This window comes from Sphaerodactylus townsendi, linkage group LG05 (genome assembly GCF_021028975.2).
Source record: "Sphaerodactylus townsendi isolate TG3544 linkage group LG05, MPM_Stown_v2.3, whole genome shotgun sequence".
Classification (NCBI taxonomy): domain Eukaryota; kingdom Metazoa; phylum Chordata; class Lepidosauria; order Squamata; family Sphaerodactylidae; genus Sphaerodactylus; species Sphaerodactylus townsendi.
The window spans coordinates 99,249,621-99,277,200 of NC_059429.1; the positions used below are offsets into that span (position 1 = coordinate 99,249,621).

The 27,580-nt window shown below is 40.0% G+C and overlaps 1 protein-coding gene across 4 annotated transcripts in view; it reads left to right on the forward strand.

The window, feature by feature from the left end:
• The window catches only part of IPO9 (importin 9), a 51,062-nt gene that overhangs the window by 11,840 nt on the left and 11,642 nt on the right, over positions 1 to 27,580 (forward strand). For all 4 annotated transcript variants that reach the window (XM_048496717.1, XM_048496716.1, XM_048496720.1 and 1 more), the window contains 14 exons: positions 7,784 to 7,845; positions 8,748 to 8,834; positions 9,287 to 9,488; positions 10,425 to 10,513; positions 12,134 to 12,220; positions 13,232 to 13,351; positions 15,963 to 16,063; positions 18,333 to 18,391; positions 18,817 to 18,968; positions 20,551 to 20,649; positions 21,453 to 21,559; positions 23,678 to 23,817; positions 25,939 to 26,098; positions 26,252 to 26,478. In XM_048496717.1, coding sequence (XP_048352674.1) covers positions 7,784 to 7,845; positions 8,748 to 8,834; positions 9,287 to 9,488; positions 10,425 to 10,513; positions 12,134 to 12,220; positions 13,232 to 13,351; positions 15,963 to 16,063; positions 18,333 to 18,391; positions 18,817 to 18,968; positions 20,551 to 20,649; positions 21,453 to 21,559; positions 23,678 to 23,817; positions 25,939 to 26,098; positions 26,252 to 26,478 — 1,692 coding nt within the window. The remainder of the gene's footprint in view (positions 1 to 7,783; positions 7,846 to 8,747; positions 8,835 to 9,286; positions 9,489 to 10,424; positions 10,514 to 12,133; positions 12,221 to 13,231; positions 13,352 to 15,962; positions 16,064 to 18,332; positions 18,392 to 18,816; positions 18,969 to 20,550; positions 20,650 to 21,452; positions 21,560 to 23,677; positions 23,818 to 25,938; positions 26,099 to 26,251; positions 26,479 to 27,580) is intronic.

The window sequence follows — 27,580 nt, forward strand, 5'->3', positions numbered from 1 at the left end:
TAGGTGGTGTCCACTGAGCCTAGCTGACGGAGTCTGCATTCAAATAAAGGCCAGTTGTGCAGTTTGTTTTTACTAATAGTTTTGGCTTTGCTTCCACAAGTAGCTCGAGAAGACAAAGTATAAGCCACTTTTCACTTTCTGAATATTTCTTAGTTAGAGAATCATTAATGTTGCCTGGCGTATGGCTTTGTTCCTGCAAGGAATAGTGTCCCATCATAATTCAGAAGCATTTGAAGGAAGAAAAATGAAGGTTTCAAGTTGCATTCTTTACATTGTACCTCATCAGATTTATACATTGTGTGCTTCATTTCTTGTATTTCTAATTAAGTAGTAAGGTTCATGTGAAGAATATAAATATGGGTTTAGTTGCCAAGACAGTTCAGATTTTTGACTGACTTTACAAACTGGCAGTTCAGTTCCATTATAGTGCCAAAGAGCTAATTTAGGTTTATGCATTATAATTTATTAGTTGAATTGTGGAATTGGACTCCTTACTCCTAAAATAACTTAGTATTATGCCAGTTGAACTAAAGCTAAATATGTACAATCTTGGCCTGATCAACGGTTAGCTCTTATGAATTAATGTGTAATTACTATATGAATTAACTTGAAAAAGCTGAAAAGTTAATCTTTTCCAACTCCACCAAGCTATCTGTAAACTGCTGACTCTGTATGAATCCCAAGCTGTTTCTGTAAGACGGCTTGTAAGTAAAACACTTCACTCCAGTTCCTTCCCAGTGAATTTAGGTGCAAATTAAATAGGGCATGATCAAGACAAACCTGTGAGACTTCAGAGGGTGTGATAAAAAGCTGTTCCCTCATAAATTTGCACGTGAACAGAAATGAAAACACTGAGAAATGTTTTTACTAACTTGGGAGGCTGTATTACTGTGTTAACTGTTGAAAAGCATTTTCTGTTCAGATTTATCATCTGTTCCTTGTAACGTATCCTGTTCACCTCTTATCTTTGTTCCTCACTGCATGATCCCTTCTCTTTTGGCATCCCTTTCTTTTATTTCCCCTTTTTGCTCTTTCCCTAACCTACCAGTTTCTCTGCAAGCCATCTTAACCCCCTTTTCTCTCTATGCCCAATAGCATGTTCTTTTTTCCCTACTCTCACCTTTAAGTCTCCCTTCTCCCTTCTCTTTTTTTGCTTTTTTTTGCTCTTCTATGCCATTTTTACTCTGCCTTTCTGCCTTCAGTGGCAGTAATACCCAAGACTTTCACTTTCCCAGCAATTCATGCTTGAAAGGAGTCTTGGATAGTAGGCAGCTGTACAGCATAGTTGCTTGACTGTGGGAAATTTGACTAGGAAACTGGAAAAAACAGGTACACCAGGCACTTTTTGAATTCATGGAAAGTAAGAGCAATGTGGACATAAGAGGTTCTTTAGATAGGCCTTAGACATTCTCATAAATAGATGGCAAATGGCTGCAAATGATGAGTATTTGAAATTTATGGAGGGAGGCGCAAAGCCAGAGAAGGGGCTACAGTGGACCTGTTAGTCTGCTTTGGTATATTTTTGGTGGAAATACAAGCCGTTTAAATGGCCCCTTGAGTGGCTTCTAGGTTTCTCATTATGTCAGCAGGAATTAACCATTTAAAAATTAACAGAGAGAACTTCTGGATGAGAGCGTTTGCCTGGTGGATTTCAAGGTAGAGATTATTGACCTGGGCTTCAAGTAAAGCCTTAGTAGAAGTCATTGCTTGGAAACTGGCTACTTGAGTCTGAGTTACTGGACTACTGAAGGACTGCCGTCTCCTGCACAGTCTGCCAGTTAAGGTCCTCTTAATTCTGTGTGCCTTCACAGGCAAATGGTATACAGGCAGATGATGACCTGATAAAGTGGTGGTACTTCATTTTTTGAATGGTGGTACTTCATTTTAGTGGTAGTACTTCATTTTTGGAATGTCCTACCCTGTAGTCTTGTGGTGCATCTATCTTACTCTTCTTTAAGGTTTTTAACTGAGGGATTTTAGCTTTTCTATGGTTTGTGGAGAGTTTGAGAACTATTTTGTGTATCTCTTTTTAAGCTGTCTTATGCAGTTTTTATACTGTGGCTTGTTTTATGTCTCATTTAACAAAAACCCCACCAGAACCCCCAGTAAAATCTCCATCACAGAGCCAGCTGGGCATAACAGCAAGCCCCACTGAAGTCTGTGGTGGGAATTAATTTTTCCCACCATAGAACTTGCTGAAGAGCTGGGAGATTCTCTGCTCTGAAGTGGCTTCATTGCAGCCAATGGGAAATTTCTGGGGGTGACTGTGGGGGGCACATTTTTAAAGGTAGAGGCACCAAAATTTCAGGGTATCCAGGAGACTTTCCTGAATGATATCAGCTAGGTTTGGTGATGTTTGGTTCACTGGGTCCAATGTTATGGATCCTCAAAGGAGTAGCCCCATCTCCTATTAGCTCCCATTGGAAACAATGGGGGTCCATAACTTTGGACTCCCTGAACCAATCTTCACCAAACCTGGTTGATATCATCAGGAGAGTCTTCTGAAGATGCCCTGTAATTTTGGTGCTGCTAGCTTAAAATGTGCCCCCTACAGGCCAAAAAAGGGAAAATGTTAAAAAATGCCAAAAAATGCTAACGAGCCAGAATATATCCAGGTATACTGAATCAGGGATTTGGCTACTTTGGCCATACCGATAATTTTACAGCCGAGTTAAGCCAAAGCCGAATTTTCCTGAATTTTTTCAATATTGCTCAAGTTTAGTCCAGAGTGGAATCAGGAAATTACAGTCCAGTCAGCCTGACATCTATTCTAGGTAAATTAGTAGAAACTGTAACCAAATGTAGAATTATTAGGCACACAGAGGGGAACAAGCCTGCTGAGGGAAAATCATGATGGCTTCTGAAAAGGGAAGGCCTGCCTCATCAACCTTTTGGAGTTCTTTGAGAAAGTGAACAAGCATGTGGACAACACTGATCCATGATATACCTAGACTTTTTAAAGGTTTTTGACAGGGTACCAAACTGAAGACTCCTTAGTCATGGGATAAGAGGACAGATTCTGTTATTGATTAAAAATTGGTTAAATGATTAAAAATTGGTTAAATGACAAGAAGCAAACAGGAATAACTGGGCAGTTCTCACAGTGAAGGGAAGAAAGCAGTGGGGTCCCGCAAAGATCCGTTTGGGAACAAGTACTGTTTAATTTGTTCCTAAATTATCTGGAACTAGGGGTGAGTAGTGTAGTGGCCATGTTTAAAGATGACACAAAATTACTCGGGATGATGAAAACCAAGGATGACCAGGAAGATCTGGAGGAGGTTCTTCACAAACTGGGTAAGTGGGCGACAGTGTGGCAAGTGAGGTTCAGTGTTGGTAACTGTAAGGTGATGTAGGATAGGAAAATTCCAACTTCAAGTATAAAGTAATGGGGTCTGAAGTTGCTGAGACTAAGAGGAAAATAGATCTTGGGGTCATAGTAAATAGCTCAATGAAAGAATCAACCCAGTGTGCTGCAGTGGTGAAAAAAGACACACTCTGTATTAGAGATTATTAGGAAAGGGATTGAAAATGAAGCAGCCAATATTATAATGACCCTGTATAGATAGATCTGTGGTGCATCCTCATTCAGAATATTGTATACAGTTCTGGTCACTATCTCAAAAAGGGCATTGTAGAGCTGGAAAAAGTACAGAAGAGGGCAACCGGAAGTTGGAGCACCTTTCCTATAAAGAAAGGTTGACCAGTCTGGGACTTTTCAGTTTAGAAAAGAGATGACTAACAGGGGGCCATGATAGAGGTTTACCAAATAACTTTTTCTACCTCTTTGAAAACTGAAAAGCAGCCAATGAAGATGGTCAGTAGATTCAGGACAACAAAAGGAAATACTTCTTTACACAGTGAGTGATTAAAATGTAGAATTTGCTGCCAAAGGATATATTGGTAGCCACAGGTGGAAATAGTTTATATAAAGGTATTAGACAGTGGCTACTAGCCATGGTGACTGAAAGGAACCTCCACATTCAGAGGCATTAAACCTCTGAATCCCAGTGCTAGGAGGCAACATCAAGGGAAGCCATCAGCCTATATGCCCTGTTGTTGGACACCAGAGGAATTGGTCGGCCACTGTGTGAGTCAGGGTGCTGGACTGGGTGGGCCACTGGAATAACCAGCAGGGCTCTTCTTATGTCTGTATGCTTGGTCTGTCATTTATAGTCCCAGGTCTTACAATTGGCAAGGGGTTGCACATATGCCCCAAGGTCACCAGGTATAGGATAATATCATTTGCAATTGATCCTTTAAGAATGGCTATGATGAATTATACATAAAATTATAGTATAATACATTAAGGCATATAATTCTATAAACCTTCCCTTCAGAAAACCTGCAGTTGCTAAACCACTTGCTGTTTGAGGATAACAGTTAGTTAGCCCTTGATAAAATCTATTATGCATTTGATTACAGACCTTGAGGAACCAGCTAGCAATATAAACTTGATATTTGTCTTTTTAACATGAATTGTTCCTGTTAATGATTTTTGCACTTGCTGCTGATCACACTTCCTTATTTACCACCGTTATATTTAGATTTCATGCCACTGACAGCATTTATAATATGGAACACTTGCCCTGGCAAACTTTCTAAATTTGATAAGATGAGATAACCCCACAGAGAAATTTATCTCCCCATTTATCTCCCCATTTACTAAAATGCCAAGAATTAGAGATGTAAAATTGCAAGCTGATGCAGCCCATGCTGGCTTAGTTTATGTACCTTAATTTTTGCTGTCTGGTTATAGAGAGTTGCGTTTTCATTGAAACTTTCAGTTTTCCTCTTAAGCTTTAGTACAGTTTCTGACCCACCTCCTTGTGATCGATTTTTGTCCCTCCTGCAAGGTAGGGAGAGCACTCAACTTCCTGTACTTTTCATCCAGTCGATCAGTAAATGTGTCACAGTAGTTTGAGGGAGAAGTGAAAAGGTCAACTACCGTATATTCTCGTGTATAAGTCGACCCGCATATAAGTCGAGGCACCTAATTTTACCACAAAAAACTGGGAAAACTTATTGACTCGCGTATAAGTCGAGGGTGGGAAATGCAGCATCAATTGAGGCATCAGTAGGTTAAATGTTTTTGAATATTTATTTCAAAGAAAAACAGTATACTGGCTCTGTAAGTGGAAAGGGGGTCAACAAGAACAGTATGGTATCAACAATAACTTTAAAAGTACAAAAACCTTAGCTCAACCAGCAACCAAGCTAAAACACAAGAGTTAAAATCCTTCAAAACTGGATTCCTCATCATCATCTGTATGTCCAAATGTAACCCAACTTAGATTTTAAGAGGGATATTATCAGAAATGAAAAAATCTACTATTAGCTTCCATTGTAAACAATGGGGGATGGGGCATCCCCTTTGGGGGTCAATAACTTTGGATCCCCTGACCCAAACTTCACCAAACCTGGCTGTGATCAAAAAGAGACTCTCCTGATGAGACCAGCCAGGTTTGGTGAACTTTGGTTTAGAGGGTCCAAAGTTATGGACCCTCAAAAGGGTAGGCCCCATCTACTAATAGCTCCTCCCATTGAAAACAATGGGGAATGGGGGGGCACCTCCTTTGGGGGGTCCCATAAGCAACTGGACCCCCTGAACCAAACATTACCAAACTTGGCTGGTATCATCAGGAGGGTCTACTGAGGGTACCCTGAAATTTTGGTGCCTCTAGCATAAAAACTGCGCCCCCTGCTGGCCGGCAAAGTAAAAACACACAAAAATTTTAATGACCCGCATATAAGTCGAGGGGAGCTTTTTCAGCATTAAAAATGTGCTGAAAAATTCAACTTATACATGAGTATATACGGTACAGCATGCCCACCTTGTCTTTAAAACATTTCATTCATTCTAAAAAAATGTTTCATAGGAGGTCTTTCAGTACTCCCCAATATTTCCAGTTTTTTAGTTTAAAAAAAATGGAAATAAGGTCTTAGGATAAAAAGAAAATAAAAACCAGGGTTTTCCCTGCGGACCTTCAAGTTAGTAATTATGGAGGAGGGTGAAGCAGAAAGAGAGATAGTATCAAGGCTGTTTGATTGTACTTGATGAGTCTGAAAACACATTTCCTGTCTTTGGTTGTAGAGTCTTGAAAAGAAGAAACTTCTGAAGAATAAGTAATCATATTGGATTACTATTCAGCTTGTTGATTAGGTGGAAGTCTCTTCAGGCTGTCAGCTCAGGTTTTGCCTCCAACCTGTTGTTCCTTCTCTTGTTCCTATAAAAAATCCAGAGTTAATATGGGTTTAGTGACATAGAAATTTTAGAGGTAAGGTGATTAGCTGATATGTCTGGGGGGAATACTAATAAAATAAGGGAGCTGGTATTGACTTTTAAAGCCCTGAATGACTTGGGGCCCACATATGAATCTACTGGGCCATTTTAGTCATCTTCAGAAGTTCTGCTATAAGTGCATCCTCTGAGGCTAGATAGATAGCATCCTGAGAAAGGGCCTTCTTAGCTGTGGCACCAAAACGTTGGAACTCCTGTGGTAGATGAATCATATTCTCTCTGTTGTTGTATTCTGCCAGTAGGTAAATATTTTTGGTTTGGTTTGGGTTGATATTCCCCCACTAACTCTCATTAACTCTCTGCCCTGCTGGTGTTTTTTTAAATGTGTTTATATTTTTATCTGTTTGTGTTCTGTTTCATTAAATAGTTTAAAATATTTTATATGTAGATGTATTTTAAATAACTTTACATTTCTTAAATGTTTTAATGTTTGCTATCTCTGGAGACTCTGAATAGAGTGGAAAGGCAGCATACAAAAGTTTTTTTAAAATAGTGTGTTAGCATTGGAAAATTGAGCAGCAGACTGATATTTCATCGTGCTATATTGAGTCTGTAGTATCTTCAAAGTAAATGCTTGTGGGATTGCAACCATAAAGTCTATTAAATGGGCAGCATCATCCAAGCGGTCGGGCACCTGGGCACAGTGCCACATCTGTGCTGAGCCACCCGCTTCTATTCCGGCTTCCCAGTGGTGTGGGGAGGCACAAAAAGCAAAAAAGTCTCCATACTGTTGAGAAGCCCCCATTGGGCTCAATGTAATTTGGCATAAGCCCAAGGCCCTGGTTGTCAGCATAATCTGGCCAATGGCCAGGAGGGAGCTGACTGATGTCAGCTTCTTCCCTGGACCACCCCCACTACACCTCTGGGGAGCGGTGCAGCATGGTGCCACTCCCACAGGTGGATTTGCCCGCCCTCTTTTGGATGAGGCAGTTAGTTTGTTGTGAATTTCTTATTTTATAAATTGTTTTGTTGAAATATCTAACACTTTATATATATTAATAGACTTTATTTTGCTGTCATGCATTATTTCTTCTATCATTTTGATGAACTGAGTCTGTAGTTAGAGCTCACTGATGTCTTTAATGTAATACCTGCCTCACTGGAGATGTACATTCCTTTCTTAACTTGGGATAGTGTCTTTAAATAACCTTCTTGTGGGTTTTAGTCAGAAACAAGAAACAGGAGAATGATATGGGGAATTAAATTATTAATCTGTGACAATAATTTTTATGAATCACACTATGCCATTAGTGTCTTGACTTTCCATTGGTAACCTATGACACTTAAAAAAAATTATGACTGTTACCAATTACTGAATTGAAAAGTAATTTTTGTCCACATAAATGTTTTCAATTAGCTGCTTGACACTGTAGTGAAGAACAGGAATTATTAGTTCATTGTGTACCATGTTGTCACATGTTTCCTGTTTTCTTTGTGATCTTTTATGCTGGTATCAGTATTACTGGTTTTTTTCTTCCCTTTCAGAATTTGGCGTTCACTTGGCAGAACTGACTGTAGATCCCCAAGGAGCACTGGCCATTCGTCAGGTGACTCTTCTTCAACTGAAGGAGTTAAAATAATAGCTTGGGTTTTCCTTTTAAAAGACTGGTCAGCAAATTTGGAATAGACTGTACACACTCTGGAATTACAAGTTCTCCCTCACTCCTTTCATAATCTTTAAAGAGGCTAGTTGTTGCTATGAGCCAATAGAGTCCAGGCACTGTAAAGATAATGATGCACCTCATTCATTTGCTCTAGCACAGTAGAACAAAGTATTTATTGCTATAATTTTATAAAGCATTTGAGAACATGGAAGCTATTAGTGACATTTCTTAACTCAAGCGTGATCTTCTAGCTTTGAGAAGATAGCATAAGCTTAGCTTAGTCCTGGTTTTGGTTTATTGAGGAAAGAAAAACAGCTAGCTCCCAGCTCCCTCCTTTTTAGAGATAATAGTCATTAAGTTTTCCTGTGTGTGGAAATTGCTTCTGAACTTTCATATTTCTGTAATTTTTGATAATTCTGTTCATCATGTAGCCCAGGGGTCTCCAATCTTTTTGAGACTTCGGGCAGCTTTGGAATTCTGACATAGCATGGTGGGTGCAGCCACAAAATGCTTACCTTAGGAGGCAGAGCCAGCCACAAAATGGCTGCCACAGCTTACTTTCAGTTACACAGTGAAGATCCTTGTTCTGTGTAAGCAGTTGCTACCAAAGCAACCTGTTTAAAAATCTTCACAGCCAATCTTAAGCCTTGCTGAAAAAAGCCCAACTGACCCTGCTCACTTTCTAAAAATACTTGCTGAGTGGCAGGAAAGGGGTTGGCTGGTGTTGTGGCATTCATGGGCACTGCCTTGAGGACCCCTGATGTAACCTGTTACGAAGTGAAAGAATGTTTGGAATGATTCCTGAATTTGAGCACCTTTTTCATCTTTCATATCTCCATCCACAGCTGGCATCTGTGATTTTGAAACAATATGTGGAAACCCACTGGTGTTCCCAGTCAGACAAGTTTAGACCTCCTGAGACTACAGAAAGGGTAAATCTTATTTTTGATACTCGATTTCATGCTGTTTCAGTTTAGAAGCCACTTTTATCTGCTTGCCTTCCAAGGTAAACTGTATTTAAATGCACATGATTGGATCCAAACCTTGTTTTCTGATAGGGGAAATGCCCTTCCACTAGTAGAGGAACCAGGGGCAATTTTTGCTGATTTCCTCTTCCCACTTAAGACTGCGTCCCATTGTTTTGAGTGCAATTCTTAGGAGTCCCCTAACATCTGGGTGGATGGGTTTGTGCAGTGGGCAAAGAGAAGCAAAGTTCTGCTTCTTTCTGTAAGTTCTGTTTGCCCAATGTTGGCTCCAACCATAGTATTTTTATATGACTTAGCTATTTGACATTTACTAGTATGTGACTGGAAGCACTAGCATTTGCAAGCAGGGTATTGTAATATTCAAAAGTGTGTCTTGCTAAGGACATCTTTCTCCACAGGCAAAAGCTGCCATCAGGGAACTACTTCCCAATGGATTAAGGGAATCAATTAGCAAAGTCCGCTCAAGTGTTGCCTATGCAGTTTCAGCAATAGCTCATTGGGACTGGCCTGAAGCTTGGCCTGAACTCTTCAATCTGTTGATGGAAATGCTGGTTAGTGGGGATCTGAATGCAGTGCATGGAGCCATGCGAGTCCTTACAGGTATGTGTTACATTAAAGTCTTAATTGAAGGGTTTTCTTTAATATGAGCTTGACTCTGGGCTTTTTTGTGGGGAAATTTCGTGCTCTTCTTGTTCTGTTCTCTCCTTCAGCTCATGATGAGATTTGCAACGTAGAAATAGTTCAGGGGTCTCCATTGCTATACTTGAACAAGATTATGGAATCTTCATAGTCATGTAAGGATTTGGATGTAGTGATGGATGAGGTCACAGTTCATTCTAGTAAATCTGCAGTGAGTGGTTCACTTTAGCCATTTCCCTTTCAGATACTATAATTTCTTAAGATTATCATGCATTTTATTCGGTGGTTCAGTTTTTGGCAGTGGGTGTGCAAGGGTAAGACTGTTGTATTTACAATGCTAAATGAGAACCGAAGAAGTATGTTTAGCTGGGACAGGAAACAAACTGAATCTTATTCTGGGAAAAGTTTGACTTCAAAGTTTGACTATGTCTCACTTGTTTACATAATTTTAAAGCACGATCAAGCTGACTAAATTCCTGCAGAGTTAGAATCTTAAATCGAATGTTGCAGTCCACGGTACCTCTTCTCTGAAAACCCCTTGATGTCTTGTGCCCAGATGATGTTCTTTTGTGCTCAGAGGAGAAGGACCCTTCACGATGACTATTCAGTGGCCATTTTCTGTGTAATAGGAATTATTTTATATAGAAGAGGATTTAATCTTGAGAAGCTCTGCCTGCAAGCTGGTGGTACAACTCAGATGCAGGTTCTCCCCCTAGAGAGAATTAGGCTTTTTGATGCATATTATTCTGAGGGAACATTTAACTCTTCTCATGTCCATTTGTAAATGTGTGTGTGCCATCTGAATGGGAGGAACTGCGTGGAACTGAGGTGCTATCTATGAATAATCTCTGCAAAATGCATTACGATGAAATGACTTAGACTGTTGTTGTTTCCTAGAGTTCACTCGGGAGGTGACAGACACACAGATGCCCCTTGTTGCTCCTGTTATTCTTCCTGAAATGTACAAGATTTTTACGATGGCAGAGGTATGGGGGGAGCAGGGGCAAGGATTGCCTTCCCTTTGTCAGGAATAAAATAAATAAATCTACGTTGGAGGAACCTATCCTACCAAATATCAGTATTCTTAGGTACTTCTGTGCTCTTGCAATATTTTTAGTTCATACTTGTCACTGAAAACAGATACTTTCTATAGTTTCTCTCCTGATTATGTCCAAGGGGTTTATGCAGAAAAAAAATTAAATGTGATATTGTAGCAAAAACACTCTTTAGAATCTCCTGACTTGCTGCTTTTGCTACAAATAGCAGCTGATCTCTGTATAGGTGCTGTTAGATCCCAACCCAAAGAAAATTTGTGTTGGAGGTGTTGCTTTCTAGTTCCATGTGTAGAATAGGGTCTAAACTGCTCCATTAGTTGTGTGTTATACACAGGGGACTATGGACAGAGGAATACAGCAGGAATCACAACCCAAGATGTACCAGAAGAAAAGAGAATGAGATGGAAGCATAGGAAAGAACCAGTAGTGAAAGGCAAAGGCATTTTAATGTACTATGGGAATGTCACTCATTGGGTATTGTTGTCATAATGGTAGAACGAGTTAGCTTACTTGCAGTATTTGTGCAGTTCCCTGTGCAGTTACCCATCTTATGCCTTTCCTCCCATAACCTTAGCAGTCACTAGGGTATTTTATAATTCATTGCCTACCACTGGGACTTTTGTTGATGGTCATTTGGAAACTGAATGAGAAAGTACTGATTCCACGTTTCACTGTGGAACATATGAGGAGGGAGAGGGAATCGATCACCTTCCTTTAGAGCTTTTTTAGAAATTTTGTTTGAAATTTTAGAAATTTTGTTGTTTATGATCTGCACAGTGGCAGTCTCATGTGTGAATGCACAGAGAGCAGTTTGAAGAGTAGTAGGGTTGGAAACCCTGCACTATAATGACTGTCAGAACTCTGCCTGCCTCTTTAGCTAATACCAGGGCTTCTGGAATCTGTACATCTGCCCTTCTGCCCCTGCCGCCACCTGGTCCCTCAGCACCCCCTAAACTATAACATGTTTGCTGGGGCGGGGGAAACAGTGGACGTCAGATGGAAAAGATACAGTTAAACATGTTTTTCAGTAACTTAGCCAATGTAACTTCAGTAACTTAGCCAATGTTAGAACATTTCAGGTAGAGTTAAGAATGTGCTTTGAGAGTCCATTAGGAAGGTTTGTGCTTAGACTAGAAATGTCATTGTGAGATATATCCAGGTGTGTCTCTTGGTATCATCATTTACCATTTTTCCTCTGTGCCCATCTCCTAGTCCAGGACATGCATCATGCTTATGAAATTTGCTTCAATAAATCACTTTGTAAAATGCCATAAGACTCCTTTTCAGTTGGTCAACTTGATTACTTCTTTGGAATTCATACATTTCTTTTTGTCCTGTGTTTTAAACATTAAAATACTGATATACTGAAACCAAATTTATTGGGTTATTTTAGATTCTCTGTGCAAAGGAAAATTTGGCTTTCCAATTTACATAGACTTGGGGATTCCTTATTCAGGAAAAAATGCTAATGGGGGTGGCAGCTGTTGTTTATACAAAGAACAAATACTAGCCTCTGTCACATTTTAACATATCTATCATATCTCTTACTAGGTATATGGTATTCGTACGAGGTCACGTGCTGTAGAAATCTTTACCACATGTGCCCATATGATCTGTAACATGGAGGAATTAGAAAAGGTAAACTACCATTTATTCACTGTCTGTGATTTGCTATTGTAATCATATAAACCTCATCAGTCACGTGTGTGTGTGTGTGTATATATATTTGTACATATGTAGGATGTATATGTGCTGTGCTACTGAAAAAAGAGTTGTATAGCAAAGGTCACTGATAATTAATATTGCTATTTTGCCATGCCCTAGATGGCCCAAGCTAGCTCGGTCTAATCAGATCTCAGAGGTGAAGCAGGGTCAGACCTAGTTAGTATTTGGATGTGAGATCACCAAAGAGATACCAGGGTTGCTATACAGAGAAAGGCAATGGCAAACTAGCTTTGTTGGTCTTGTCTGGGAAACCCTGTGATCTGTCAACACTTTACACACACATTGCTGTTTTAGTGTTACTTGAAAATGTTTTAAGAACTTTTGAATTATAGCACGCGGCAAGCTTCCATTTTCTGTTCGGACCGTAGTTCTCTCAGCACTCTGCTTCAGAGCACTGGTCAGTAGGTATCTGTTGAGGCTGACCAAAACAGATATATCATTAGAGACAATATCTGCTGGAGAGAGCATCCAGTTCACTAAGGGGCTATGGAATCAAGAGGAATACAGAGGAATCAAGAAGAATACAGAGGAAGGTGCAAGTTGAGCAGCTTGCTATTAGTGGGAGTGTGAATTGTATACCCATCCCCATTTGACAGTGATCTCATTATTTTGTTAGCTGAATCTATTGGTACTCAGCTGTAAAAATGCCAGTATTTCACTTTGGAAAGAAATCCACAAACTAAAAGCAGTATATCAGAATAGTTCTTATTAGAAGCTATCTTACAGTTATGAAAACATGTTCTTGAGTAGCTATATTCTGTCAAAACATTTACTGATTACAAGATAGCAAGTGTAAACACTCATTTTGAGGTTGTGTGTGACAATGAAGTTGAAAGTAGCTTCCTAGACATTTCTACTAATGACAAGCAGTTTACAAGTTGCCACATCTACAACCTCAAGAAAAACTTTTTTTTATCGTGATAGGGAGCAGCTAAAGTTCTGATTTTCCCTGTGGTGCAGCAGTTTACTGAAGCCTTTGTTCAGGCCTTGCAGATGCCCGATGGCCCTACATCAGACAGTGGACTTAAAATGGAGGTTTTGAAGGTAAGAATGCAGAGTCCATCACCATATTACCATGTGAAGATACGTTGTTTTCCAATATAGCTTTTCCAATATAGCTATATGTTTTCCAATAGCTAACAAAAAAGAGAGTTCTTAATAATAATATCTGTCTACATGATATCTTGCATTTTCCTCCTTAGCAGCTACTCATTCTGATATTACAATATCTTCCAGCAGAGAGAGAGAGAGAGAGAGAGAGAGAACTTCTGGTAAAATAAAATGCAGGTACTTTTGATTTGGCTGAAGCAAAATAGAATCACAGAGACTTTGATTCTATTCTGAGCCCGGTAATAAGAGAAAAATACCTATTTAGGGATCAAAAGATACTCCTTTCACAAAATTATATTAGTCTAGAAATAGTATATATGCTTTGTAACACATTACTCCAGGGCATTTTGTTGCATGGTAAATTATCTGTGATGAGTTCCGGGACTGCAAGGCTAAAAGACAAAGAGCAAGCCTAAAAATGCTTTTGTTAGAGTCCCACGAATTAAAGGTTTTTATTTAAAAATCCATCTTTCTGACTTCCAGTCTAGTCATGACATAAGATGGTTGGTCTCAAGCTTTGCTCCGGGATCTGAAGCACCAGTCAGCGGTTCAAGGGAGCCACATGCCTCCCCAGATCAAGGGGAGAGCCAGAGGAAGCCATATAGACTCTCAAGACTGTCTCCCCTGGCTGGAATCACACGAGAAGGGAAGCTTACCATAGTGATTCGCTGGGGTAAGAGTTGAGTCAGTGGTGACGCCATTATTCCCTGCCGGAGACTTCGTCTTCCCTATGAAGCTACAACCAAGTCATGCACCTCTCATGCATCTCTTATAAAGAAACGAAAATGAAGTGGAGGGCAATAAGAGATGTCCAGAACTTGCTGCTGTTGAGTCCAGCAATAATAAAAAGATCTCTCTAAAAAGTGTGGAAAAAAAATTCAAAATTACAAAAAAAATCTACAGGAAAAAAAATTAAGTGAATCTATTTTAAAGGAGAAACTTGGAAATAAAGGTGTCAGAGAGTATCAGCTGCTTTGTGACTTTTAAAATAAGACTAAACTGCATTTTCTTTGTTTCTGGGAGCTCACAGAATGCCAGATTAAGACCATTTAAAACAGGAAAAGAAATTATATAAAGGAAGGAAATTTTGCTGAATCATAGAGACCGAGTGACTGAAAGGACAAGTTCAGCTATAGTCTTTTGTTGACAGGGCTGCTTGGTGCATACTGACAATGAAAAAAGCGCGTTGCACTCTGCCGCTTCCCTCTTTATTTACCCTTCACCAAAAGTGCACCCTAAGGATATATAGAACTACTACAACCTAAACATAAGTGAATAAATGTAAAAGTATACATGCACACAATATAACAGCACTTTTTTGCAATACATCAAGAATAAACAATCGTAATACACTTTACAAGCCAGAGTCTCAGTGTTCATTTCAGATTCTTTGTTCTCTCATCAGCCTCCGAGTATGGACTCCGTTTCTCTTAAAGGGGACACGTCTCAATTAGTCCGTTGAGACGGCTTGTTCTTCTTTTCTATTACATTAGGCCAGTTGCATGAAATTGCCTCATATATAGAGTTAACAATGAGTTCAGAATGTTATCCATTTCCCATGTATCATCACAGAATTGTCGTACCTTTCCAAAGGTTTCACATGTAATGCACAAGGATCTGTCTTAACATCAGAATGGTTCACTCATTTATTTGCCGATTTCACAATTCTTCATCAGTGCAATTCAATTCAACCATCCTTGGATGGATTTTTACTCAGCCAAACATGGGTTCTATATAAATATATGCATGGATATAGATTATCTATAAATGGTAGCATGTGAGTTACTATAATAAATAATTGTAATAAAAATAATTACAAAAATTTTAAAAATAGTCCAATTATTTATTTATAGATGATTCATTTTCGATTTTAAAATTATTATTCCTATGTTTATTGTATAAATTAATGTTACTTATACATATTTTTGTCAGTTATAAAAATATATACATATATTAGCCAATTATAAAAAATAACAATATTACAAACATATTAGTCTGTAATAAATATATAAATATATTGTAGCCAATTGTAAGAAAGTGTAATAAATATGTATATAGATATTTTATTTACTATATTTTAGTATATGCTCACAATAGTCCCAAAGTGGTGAAATATGAACCATAAGGCTATTCTGGCTTCTGTGTGACAATTCAACTACAGTAACAATTTATATACAGGTACCACATTGTGTGACTCAAATTAGTTGGAAATTGCTCGCAGCTGGATTCTCAGGTGACTGTATCTATGGCATTAAAGGTGTATTGCTATAAAATGTAATCTAGACTGAGTACAGTTCTCAAAGGTAAATCAGGATTTACCTTTCACCTGGTCTGGTCAGTTGCTAGCCAAAATAGAAATAAGTGTATAAGTTATATGTTTTTGTGCAATTACATTTAATCAGCAGTACTATTGAAACTTAGCAGATAAAGTTGGGAGTATTGCAGAAGAAATATTAATGTTATCAGTACCTAAGGGAAAATGATACATTTTGTGAATGCAAGTATATTAAATGATTCTGAAGGTGCTTTTATTTTCCTCTTCCAGGCAGTGACAGCCTTAGTGAAGAATTACCCAAGACACATGATTTCCTCCATGCAGCAGATTCTTCCTATTGTTTGGAATACCCTCACAGAAAGTGCAGCATTATACCCTTTTTATAGGTTCGGAAACAGAGGTTTCCTACAAAAAACATACTTTTGGCAGGAAAAAGGAAAAAACTGTAGAGGTTCAGGTTCTAACACCTTGAAACAGATATTCCTCTCAATTAAAACATTTGAGGCTGGAAAAAAAACGTTGTCTGGCTTTTCTGCATAATATAGACTTTTGCCAGAATACCAACAACAGTGTCAACAAAGCATTTCCACATGGTTAGGGTTTGCTAATTTTCTTTGCTGGTTGCAGCTTGTCACATATTATGGAATGCTGACCCTGAGTGGCTGACCCTAACCTTTGAGGGTCTGATGCCAAAAGAGGAAGCCTGTATGGGTTAGGGTTAGTAGCAATGATTGCATTAACACATTTGAAATACAATATGCTGCTCTAAAAAGGCAAGTTGGCTTTTCAGTAATTTTAATTATGATGTGAACTGTTCAGATCCTTGATTTAAGTGAGGGGTGGGACAGGTTTCTGGCCCTGCCATCTGCTTGCTAAAACCTTCAGATGTCTGAAGAGTTGGTTTCCTCCCTGCAAATCATTATTCTAAACCTGCAGTTTGCTCAAGTGCCTGCATCTTGACATCTTATCAAATTGGAACTTGATTCAAAGCTTCCCAAAATTAAGAAGCCTTTGATCATGCTACATATGCAAAGAGAGGAGAAGCTAGAGAGAGCACTTGAGCCTGACAACAACCTTCATTCATATCTATCAGATAAACAGATTCATGTTCATGTATGAAGCCGGCCTTGTAATTACAAAAATGGTAGACAAGTGTGAAAACAACACATTCTTCTGGCGTAGATTTTCCATGAAAATAGTAGAAATACGTATTTTTATATGTCCAGGTATTTGGTGGTTGGGATAAAATTTCAGTTATTTGAGCAAAGGCAACAAAAAGGGTGGTATGATGTAAGGAACGTATAGCTGTCAAACTCATGTACCTTTTTGTTAATAGAACTAGTCACGGTTTACCCTGCTGCCAAAATGGAAAGTATTCCCAGATGAGAAAAGGAAATGGCATTTTCTTCAGTCTGAAGAATAATGTAATTACCTTTCTTCTGAACACACTGTTGCATTCAGGCATTTAGTTAAATAAAAATGTGCAGGGGTCTGGCTTAGGCACGTGTTCTAACATCTCCCTTGTCCCTCTTGCTTTGCACAGAGTGTCATTCAGGAATGGTGATTTAAGGCTAACTTCTGGGATCAGCAAAGTAGCTGCATGGTTTAGTCAGATTTACTTTTCTATCCACTATGGGATCCTAAACCAGGATTAAACTCAGATTAAGAATCTTGATTTGTGGTTGGGAAACTAACTCTGGTTAATCGGTTTGCCTGCATTTGTATGTTAGTAGGTAACTGGAGTTAGTCTTAAAATTGCCTTCCTTTCATCACACCCCAGTTAGGTAGGGAAAAGAAAAGAATCAGGTGTGCGCATGGACCTTGCCTTTTTGCATATCTTTATTTAACCACTGTTTAAATTGGATTTCTGAATGCAATCTGATATCACCTGCAGAGTCTGATTCTGACTTTGCGCTGTGAACTGTCTGTAGCAGTGTTTCCCAACATTTTCGAGGCCAGGGTACCCTTGACCTCACTCTTCATATCTCACGGTACCCCTGCCGCCACCCTCCACCTTCCCTTCCCATTGCCCCTGCTTGCCACACCCCCACCTTCCCCTCCCAGGGTGAAGGGAAGCACTGGGGGTGGTGGTGGCTGCTGACCTTGTGGCAGGCCCTGCCCCATGGGCCAGCTCCATGTCCTTGCTGGCACCTGTGGGAGACACCACAAAAATGAGGGGGGGCGGTAGTGTTGCCGCAGTACCCCTGGGACATGCTCACAGCACCCCAGGGTACCACGGAACCCTGGTTGAGAATGGCTGGTCTGTAGATATACTAAGACCTCTATGTCTCACATTTTCAAATGTTCCTAGTAACGTATTTACATAGTGTATCAGTATATTTGCAAGTAGCAAAATTAAATGTGCACTTCCTTTTAAGGAGGGTAAAGTGTCAATTTTGGAGAATTTAAAAGTGATTGCGGATTGCTTGTTCCAGTGGGGCCATACTGTTAATTTTGTACCTTACTTTAGAGACATTTGTTATTTAACTAAATTCTGGTAGCATCTTCTCTGTGGAAGGGTTTTTGATTTTCAGTCTTCCTTCTCCTCACTGAAATGCATCAGAGGATTTGAGCTTAAGTTAAGTCACTATGATCTGTGAGTATGTTGATAAAACATATTTCCTTAACTTGTTTTTATACCTATGTGAGAACAGAAGTAAATTACACAGAAGAAGTAGAGGACCCAGTGGATTCTGATGGTAAGAAACAGTCCAATTACTTTTTAGGTGTGACTGAAAATTTATGAAAGCAAATGTAAGAATGTTAATAGCAAAATAACTCACTATAGGGGAAATAACTGTTCTTGAAAATATGCTGTGAGATGAGTACAAAATTCAGTGTTATCTGTTGAAATAAGGCAGCCATGTGATAAATTCAAGGACTGTACCTTCTGTTTAACGTGTATAGCTTTTCTTCTAAAAGAACATATAAATTCAGACCAACAAAAATCTTCCTTCTATAGATTAGAATTTGAAATCTGACCCCCCCCCCCCTTCAGAAATTTTTTTGGTGGACTAGTTCTTGTGTTTAGCTTTGTTTGCATGAAAAAAATAGTACAGCTGTCGTTTAGTGCAATAAAATAACTATTTTTTTAAGACTGTGATTTTCTTTCTTCTAAATTTAGGTGAAGTTTTGGGCTTTGAAAACCTAGTATTCAGCATATTTGAGTTTGTTCATGCATTGTTAGAAAATCCCAGATTTAAAAGCACAGTGAAAAAAGCTTTGCCAGAGCTAATATATTACATCATTCTCTATATGCAGATCACAGAGGAGCAGGTAAGTGAATTTTATGTGCACTTTTGCACAGAAAAGGTTTTTTAAAACTTCATTCCCTATACCTGTTGAGTTTAAATGGTGTTCAAGAGAGCTTTACATTTGTGACTTAATTGGTTCTTGTGACATCCTCCAGTGATTTTTATAGCCAGTGTAGGGTAAAGTCTCCCATATGATGAATACACTTACACACCCACATATATATGTATATATGTAGCAGAGTATTGACATTAAAACTTCCTGAGAAACATTTTTAATCAGAATGGTATGTGATATTATGGGAGGGGCTTGCTTAACTCTCTTTTTACCTCCCTTCAGCTTTCTGTTTGATGTACATCACTGAAGTAGAACTGTTCAGTAAATACTTTAGTTTGGGGGTCTGCAACCTTTACCACCCAAATAGCCACTTAGACCAGTTTTTCACAGCCCCGAAAGTCTACCGAGCCAGAGAGGTGGCTCTGCACGGAGCTGCCTCCGGTTCAGCTCTTCCACTCACCTTTCCTTCCAGTGCTGGGAGGCAGAGGCCCTGGGCAGGGAAACCCCCTCTGTCTGAGGGAGCAGGCAGCCACCTCAGCTCCCACGCTGTGGGAGGCAGCAGCTCCGGGCAGGGAAACCCCTCTGCCCGATGGAGCAGGCAGCCGCCTGCTCCGTGGGGCAGAGGGGGGATGGCAACTGTGGGGATGGCAGAGGGGGGATGGCGGCTGCTCTAGAGGGACACACCCACACTACCCTTCGATCTCCAGGCGTGTCCCTCCAGCCCTCCAGAGCAGCGCTGGAAGGAGAGGTGAGTGGAGGGGACACGAAAAGCGGTGCCCTCACACATGGAGCCGCCTCCGGTTTGGCCCCTCCACTCACCTTTCCTTCCAGTGCTGCTCTGGAGGGACATGCCCACGCTACCCTCCGACCTCCAGACCATGTGGAGCCACAGTATAAGGCTGAAAGAGCCGCAGGTTGCAGACCCCTGCTCTAGTTGTTTAGCACCATAAGAGAAAAAATCTTGGTAGGTGAAAAACTGTTCTGTTCATGCATTCCTAAGGGCCAAAAGAGAAGATGCAGTGGTTTAATCTAGAATGAGTAGGTTCTGTTGCAAAGGAAAACTAAATAGGTCACAATTGCCATTTAGTACCAGTGATGAAAGATGAATTTTCCAGAAGCAGTATTAATCAGAATTGCCCAATATAACATTGAGATTTCACCTGAAATGTAATTGTTTAATCCTGGTGCAACAGTAGAAGACTGAATTGTAGACTAGCTGCTAACCAGAACAATTTTTAAAAGCTCTAAATATGTTTACATCTACGTAAGTATGTATGTACATCTCCCGTCTGAAAATTCTTACACCAGCTGGTCCAAGTGCTTTTGAGTTTAGCTTTTGTATAATGGAAAAATAGACAAGAAGTTTCTTTTAAAAACTTAAGCTGCGTGTACACCCTGTATGTGCAGCAACGTGTAAACAGTTTTCCCTGATCAAATGTATTGGGGAAAAAATGGAACTTTTCTGTGTATGGCAGTTTTTTGGTTTAGTTACCTTTAGTAGTCCAGGCTGGGCAGAGAATATCTTACAGCTTATTTCGTTATTTTTCAGATAAAAGTCTGGAGTGCAAACCCACAACAGTTTGTTGAAGATGAAGATGATGACACATTTTCTTATACAGTTAGAATTGCTGCACAGGATTTATTGATGGTAAGAGAGTTAGTTAGTTCTTGGGAGCCCTTGTGACATAGTGGTTGGGCAGCATCCACATGGACGTGCTTAAGCATGCCCTGCAGCAAGTGGGTATGTGAGATTCCATACCCACCTGGCTCCTGGGGAGAGACTAGCAATGGCTCCTTTTTCTTGCCCAGGTCCCTGTAGTAACATGGGGTATACCTGGTTCCAAGCCATGGTAGGTGAGACATTTGGCTGATGCAGGGTGCCTAAAGCCCTTGAGCTGACCCTGGAAGTGTAGTGCTGAGACATCCCCTAAAAGCATATCATCATTCAAAAATGCAACCATTTATTTGGAAATCATGAATTTTTATTCAATATATTATTTATGGAAGCATAACCACATACTGGGACCTACTCTTTAAGTAGACGTGGGGGGTGGGGGTGCTTGTGGCCATTTCCAAATTCATTTGTCTGGTTTATATCTAGTAAAAGCAATCCATGACGTGTACTCAGCTTTTTCCTGTTTCCCTGCAAGCATCATCTGCTGAATTGTGGTGGGGAGGCTCTGAGTGTAACGTAATACATTTGTTTTAATAGGCATTATGGGAAAGATGTAGGTCAGCAGCAGCCACATGTGCCCTGTAATGTCGAAATAGTGCTTACCTGAAATGCAGAATGAAGAGTGAGGAGACTCATCTTCTGTGTTCTGGCTAGATTTTCTATGCTCTGGAGTCAATGTTATGTAACTTCTAATCTGAGTTTTTTGTAAAATAGGATTACATGAAGCTCTTTTTATCTTGTGTGAAAATGCCAGCTATTGTCATACTTCTACCTAGGCTGTGGCAGCTGATTTTCAGAATGAGAGTGCAACAGCATTGGCTGCAGCAGCTACCAGACACTTGCAAGAAGCTGAGCAAGCTAAAAACAATGGCACTGAGCACTGGTAAGACATTTGTTGCAAAAGAATCCATGTACAATGAATAATATTGCAGTGCATTTAACATGATAAAACTAGATCAATTTCTTTCATTTCCTGATTTTTCAGGGTGGAAATGGAATGTAGATGATTGAGCTTAGGTAGCTAAATGATCCCTTGATAATATGGGTTAGATTGAGGGGTCCCATAATAGATTGTATTCAGTTGTCATGGAAATGCTCAACTTGTTTGTGATGCGAATGACTCTGGAATCTTCGGATTTGTGCACTTTCTCCCTGAAAGGGCCAGGATTGAAGACTTCTTGTTTTGTGAAGTCCTCATAGTAAACACTGTGTGTTATCATGTCTGAGCACAGACATATTGAGAAATTGGGCTGTCTTTTTTGCCCACAAACTGGGATCCTGAACCAATGTTTCATCTTAATTTGCTGCTAAAATACAGTATGATGCATGTAAGAGAGGACAGAGTACTCCTTTTAAATAAAAGTTGATCATTTGACCAGTCAAATATCAGATACCACATGAAATCAAAAATTGCCTTGTGTACATGTTTATTATGTCATAGCTCCAGCTGATAATACTTGCAGAACTGAGAGTCTAACATTGGCCCAATAAGAGTCAGGATCAAGGAACAACTTCATTTAATAACACACACCATGCCCTCCAAACCTCTTCAGGGAACTTCTGTCCCTTTCTAACCACATGAAGCCATTGAGCCAAATGCTCAATGCATGCTATAAATGTAATCATGTATCTTTTAAAAGGAATACTGGCTATAAGAAGAACAGTCATCACAATGACATAGGCCAAGACTCCAAACTGCAATTAAATCTGCGCTTTCCCATGTACTGAATGATGCACTTTCAATCCATTTTCAGTGCACTTTGCAACTGAATTTTACTGTGTGAAGGGGCAAAAATCCACTTGCTAACAATCACTCAAGTTCATTAGAAGTAGATTTAAAGTGCATTATTCAGCATGTGTAAATTTACTGTATAAAAGAGCCTTTATATAATCTGGCATGGTATTTAAAGTATCTTAGAGGGATGGACAGCCCAATCCAGGAGGGGCAAATCCTCCTCTGGTTCGAGCTTACTTCAGGGGATTTACCCTCACAGGACACTTACCCTGACAGAGGGGCAAGTCTGCTGGGGCCTGACTGCTGTGTTCCTGGGATACCTGGCTGTGGCACCCAACTCAAGCCATATTGGCATGGTGGGGGCATTCTTGGGGGTGGAGCCAACCATAGTCAGCCTTTGCTACCCTTTCAGACTCCTTGTGACAGCAGAGCCAGCCTTGGAGATATTTTATTTATTTATTTATTTATTTATTTCCTAAATTTCTATACCGCCCCATCCCCGAAGGGCAATTTTGGGGGCATACCTCTGCCTTCCCCCAGGGCCACCCAGAAGTTCTGGATCGGGCTATAAATAAATAATCTGTAAGACAGTTTCCTTTCCCTTTTGTAGTAAAAACTGTAAATATCTGATAATATTTGACTGGTCAGCTGACTGAGGTTTTCTGCTTTTGACTTACCAAATGCCAACCCTATTTAAACACATATAAAATATCTAAATAACCAATGGAGTATTGTAGAATATTATACAATCCTACATTTGTTTAAACTGTGCTTGAGACTTACTTCCAGCTAAATATGCATAGGCCTGTGATAGCAGTTGCCCTGTCAAACCTTAATTTTCAGCTGAGTTGTTTGAAAAGGTCCTTTCCCCAGAGTGATTCTTGATCTTCCCCAGCAGCCACCCCACAGGACCTTTGTAACTCTAAGGCTGATTCCGCATGGGCCAAAAACGGCGGTGTGAAAACGGTGTGAAAACATTATAAACCCTTTTACACCATTTTAAACCCTTTCACACCATTTTCACACTGCTGTTTTGGGCCCATGCGGAATCAGCCTAAGTAATTGAGGTTTGTAACACTTGTAACATTAAGTAATTGGGTTTTGGAAAAGTTCTCTCTGCTGCTTAAATATGAAACATACAACACTCTGTGTTTGCAGATATTTACCTTTTGTGTTAATGATGGTGACAGAACTGTTTTCGTCATTTTCTCTGGAAGTTAATGAAAAGAGTAAATTTTGAAACAGGCATTTATTGGTATATTGTAGGTGGAAGATACATGAAGCTTGCATGCTGGCTTTAGGTTCAGTCAAATCTCTTATCACAGATAGTGTGAAGAATGGCAGGATACACTTTGATATGCATGGATTCCTAACAAACGTTGTTCTTGCAGACCTCAACTTGTCAGGTATACAATTTTCTGCTTTACTGATCAGTGCTCAGAAAATAAATAATAAAAATTCAAGAGCCTTCCAGGAAGGAGGGGAGGATCATATCGTAACATTTACATGAAGGCTGTATACTCATGACAGTACTGTGATTGAGGATTTCTGAATGTATGGGATAAAATATGTAGTAAACATTCAGTACCTTTGGCTCCAATGGCAAGGGAGCTGAGGTCCAAATTCAAGGACTGTAATAAATGTTACATCTTGGGAAGAAAACTAGTTGGTTGGATATAAATACCTCGTAAGGGAAGATAAAATAATGAAAATTGTAGTAAGCCATGGCTCAGCTTTAGAGCATCTGCTTTGCATGCAGGATGTCCCAGGTTCAATCCCTGCCATTGGATGATAGGTGACTTGAAAGTCTTCTGCATCAGACTCTGGAGATCTGCTGCCAGTCTGTGTAGGTCACAGGTGTCAAACTCGCAGCCCCCCTGATGTTATGGACTACAGTTCCCATCATATGCTGGCAGGGGATGATGGGAACTGTAGTCCATAACATCTGGAGGGCTGCGAGTTTGACACCTATGGTGTAGGTAATACTGACCTTGATGGGCCACTGGTCTGATTTGTACCCTTTTCAAAGGTAAAGATGACAGGAGAGCTGTGATTTCAACTGCCAGTTCCTGGACCCTCTTGGTTCTTGAATGCTCTTTTTGGATCCCTGGGAACAGAACTAGATAGGCACTAGGACCCAAGTGGAGCATTCTAGAACAAAGATGGTCCAAGAAACAGTGGGTGAATTCACAAATCTCCTGTCACCTTTATCCTGAAAAAGGTATAGTATGCAGCAGCTTCAGTCAAAATCATAGTCCTGCAGTATTTATAAGTTGAAAGCTTCTTGGTGGCCCTTTGTGCATGAACAGTTTGCTGCGCAGCTGTGTGCTTCGCAGTGGGGTCTCCCCGCGTTTCCTTGTTTATATGTGCGGAGGTGCCCTGCTGGTTCCCCTGAGCCTAACTGCCATTTTCCTTCCCCCTGCTTCTGGGTTGAGAAGTTGTTTGCTACCTGTTTTTGTTTTGTTTTTAAAAGGCCTTTTAAACAATCTATTGTAGGAACAATAGATCAAAAATATATCCAAAGGAATTAAAAGCCCCACTGACCCCCCCCCCCAAATTTCAGCAGGGGAGTAGGTGGAAATGTTCCAGCATGGATGGGGGAAGAGGGGGAGGAGCAGAAAAGCTGAATGAAGCAAAGCGCGCACTGGTGTGCTTCACTTTCCCTGTGCAGGCAGGGAAAAAATTCACACTGTCCACTCTCGGAAACTGTGGGACTTTTCTGACTGGTGGCACAGTTAGTTCTGAAGAGGGGCAATCGACCTCAATTGATAATCTGACCTGAAAGTAATGTACGCTTGACCCAAAGAGACCAGTCATGTTCAGAAGGCTGGTATACACCTTACAGCAGGACAGGTTACTCAGAGAACATGTACCTTTAGAAAGGGTGTTGCTTATGGATGGAAGGTATTTGCTTTTGCTACTGCATTCTATTCTGTTAAAGATGTCATGACAGGATGGTTGTACTCCTCAGTAATGTACTTTTTCACTCATACAACAAAAAAATTGTTGTCTTGTATATGCTGCTGTTAGAGTGGCTTTTGCGGTAGTGTGAAGGTGCCAACCACAGATGCAGACGAAACATTAGGAATAAGTGTATTGTCGAAGGCTTTCACGGCTGGATACAACTGGTTGTGGTGGATTTTCCGGGCTGTGTGGCCATGGTCTGGTGGATCTTGTTCCTAATGTTTTGCCTGCATCTGTGGCTGGCATCTTCAGAGGTGTTATCACAGAGGGAAGACACAATGTGTAACAGACTTCCCTCTGTGATACACCTCTGAAGATGCCAGCCACAGATGCAGGCGAAATGTTAGGAACAAGATCCACCAGACCACGGCCACACAGCCCGGAATACCCACCACATTAGGAATAAGATCTGCCAGACCACAGCCACACAGCCCAGAAAGCCCACAACAACCAATTGAGGCCGGCCATGAAAGCCTTCGACAATACATTGAACACCTTCCACATTTATATAGGACCATGTAGTATAGCGGAAATTGAAGTAATAGTGACTCCATTTTTTCCAGTGTCTCCTTTTCTGCTTGGTCGTGCTCTTTGGGCTGCCAGTCGCTTTACAGTTGCAATGTCTCCAGAGCTCATCCAGCAGTTTCTTCAAGCCACAGTTAGTGGACTTCACGAAACCCAACCTCCTTCTGTGCGAATTTCTGCAGTGAGGGCTATCTGGGGGTAAGTAAGTTGGGAAATAAGGCTGGTTGTGAGTCAATATGAAGGAGCATCTTTTAATCGGCTAGCTCCTTGGTAAAATAGAAAAAAGTGAAGTTTTAGTAAAATAAGTATTGCATTTTTACAATCTTACTGACCCTGTTCTGTTTTTTCTAGTTACTGTGACCAGCTGAAGATCTCTGAGAGCACACATGTCCTACAGCCTTTCCTTCCCAGTATCCTGGATGGACTAATTCACTTAGCAGCCCAGTTCAGCTCAGAGGTCCTCAATCTTGTGATGGAAACACTTTGCATTGTCTGTACAGTAGATCCCGCCTTTACGGCAAGTGTAGAAAACAAGATCTGTCCCTTCACCATTGCCATCTTCCTCAAGTATAGTAATGGTATGTATTCAGTTGCAGATTTATGTCCAACTACAGAATAATTTTGCAGTTGGCTTTTTAATATTCTTTTGTGAAAGACAATAACGATGCACCATTTGGGCAGGAGAAGTCAGTGTATTTAATAACTATTCTGTTTCTTAATCTAATTTCATAGGCAAGGGTACAACTAAAGTGAAGTGGACTTTTTAATCATAGGCAGTGGAGTCTTAGTATGATCCAAAGTAAATCTGTAAATGACAGTCTGCATTTTTTACGCCTAGGCTGGCTGTGGATGTAATCACACACTACCTTAATGTAAAATAGGCTCTGTGCAACTGATTCATTTACATCATTTAGGCATTTAATTAGGAGCAGAGCTAGAATAACTGGTTCTGAAAGATGCACAGATCTGAGCTATCAGCACCTTGAAGACTTTGAAGTATAGCCACAGAAGTCAATCAAAATGAGAACATGATACAAGAAATGTTACTTAAATCATTTCCAGATTTATTATAGCTATATTATGAAGCTTTTTTACCATACAGTGTTGTTCTTTATAGAATTAGGACAGCATTAGTTAAGCTTGAGGCTGATCCTACTCAAATGGGTAAGAAATAGAGTCATCTAATTGCCTTATTTTTTATGGCTTTAATTCCTTACAAGCAAATTTATTTCCCCACAATTCAGACTTCTTTCTCATACAGTAGTATGGGTCCTTTTATTTATTCCCCCCCCCTCCCCATCAAGCCTATAGCTAAGTACCTTGCAAGAAATTTAATTCTTGCAATTTTAATTAATTAATTAATTAATTAATTAATTAATTAGACTCATAGGCCGACTCATCCCCGAAGGGTTCGATGACCTCTTGCCTGCTAAAGGGAACTTCAGTCCCCATGACTATGAGCTCATCCTACTCTGATTTTTATTTTGTGCTGTCTCTTTGCAACAGAACCAGCCATAAGTTCCTCAGCATAATGAATGTGTCTACAACTTTCCTTTTCATAGTTTTTTCCACAGCTTTCTGGATTTTCAAAGTGAATTCTAAATATCACATTTGAACAAAACATTGAATATAAACATACTTTTTTCACCATTTAGTCCTTATTTTTAAAGTTATTGTACT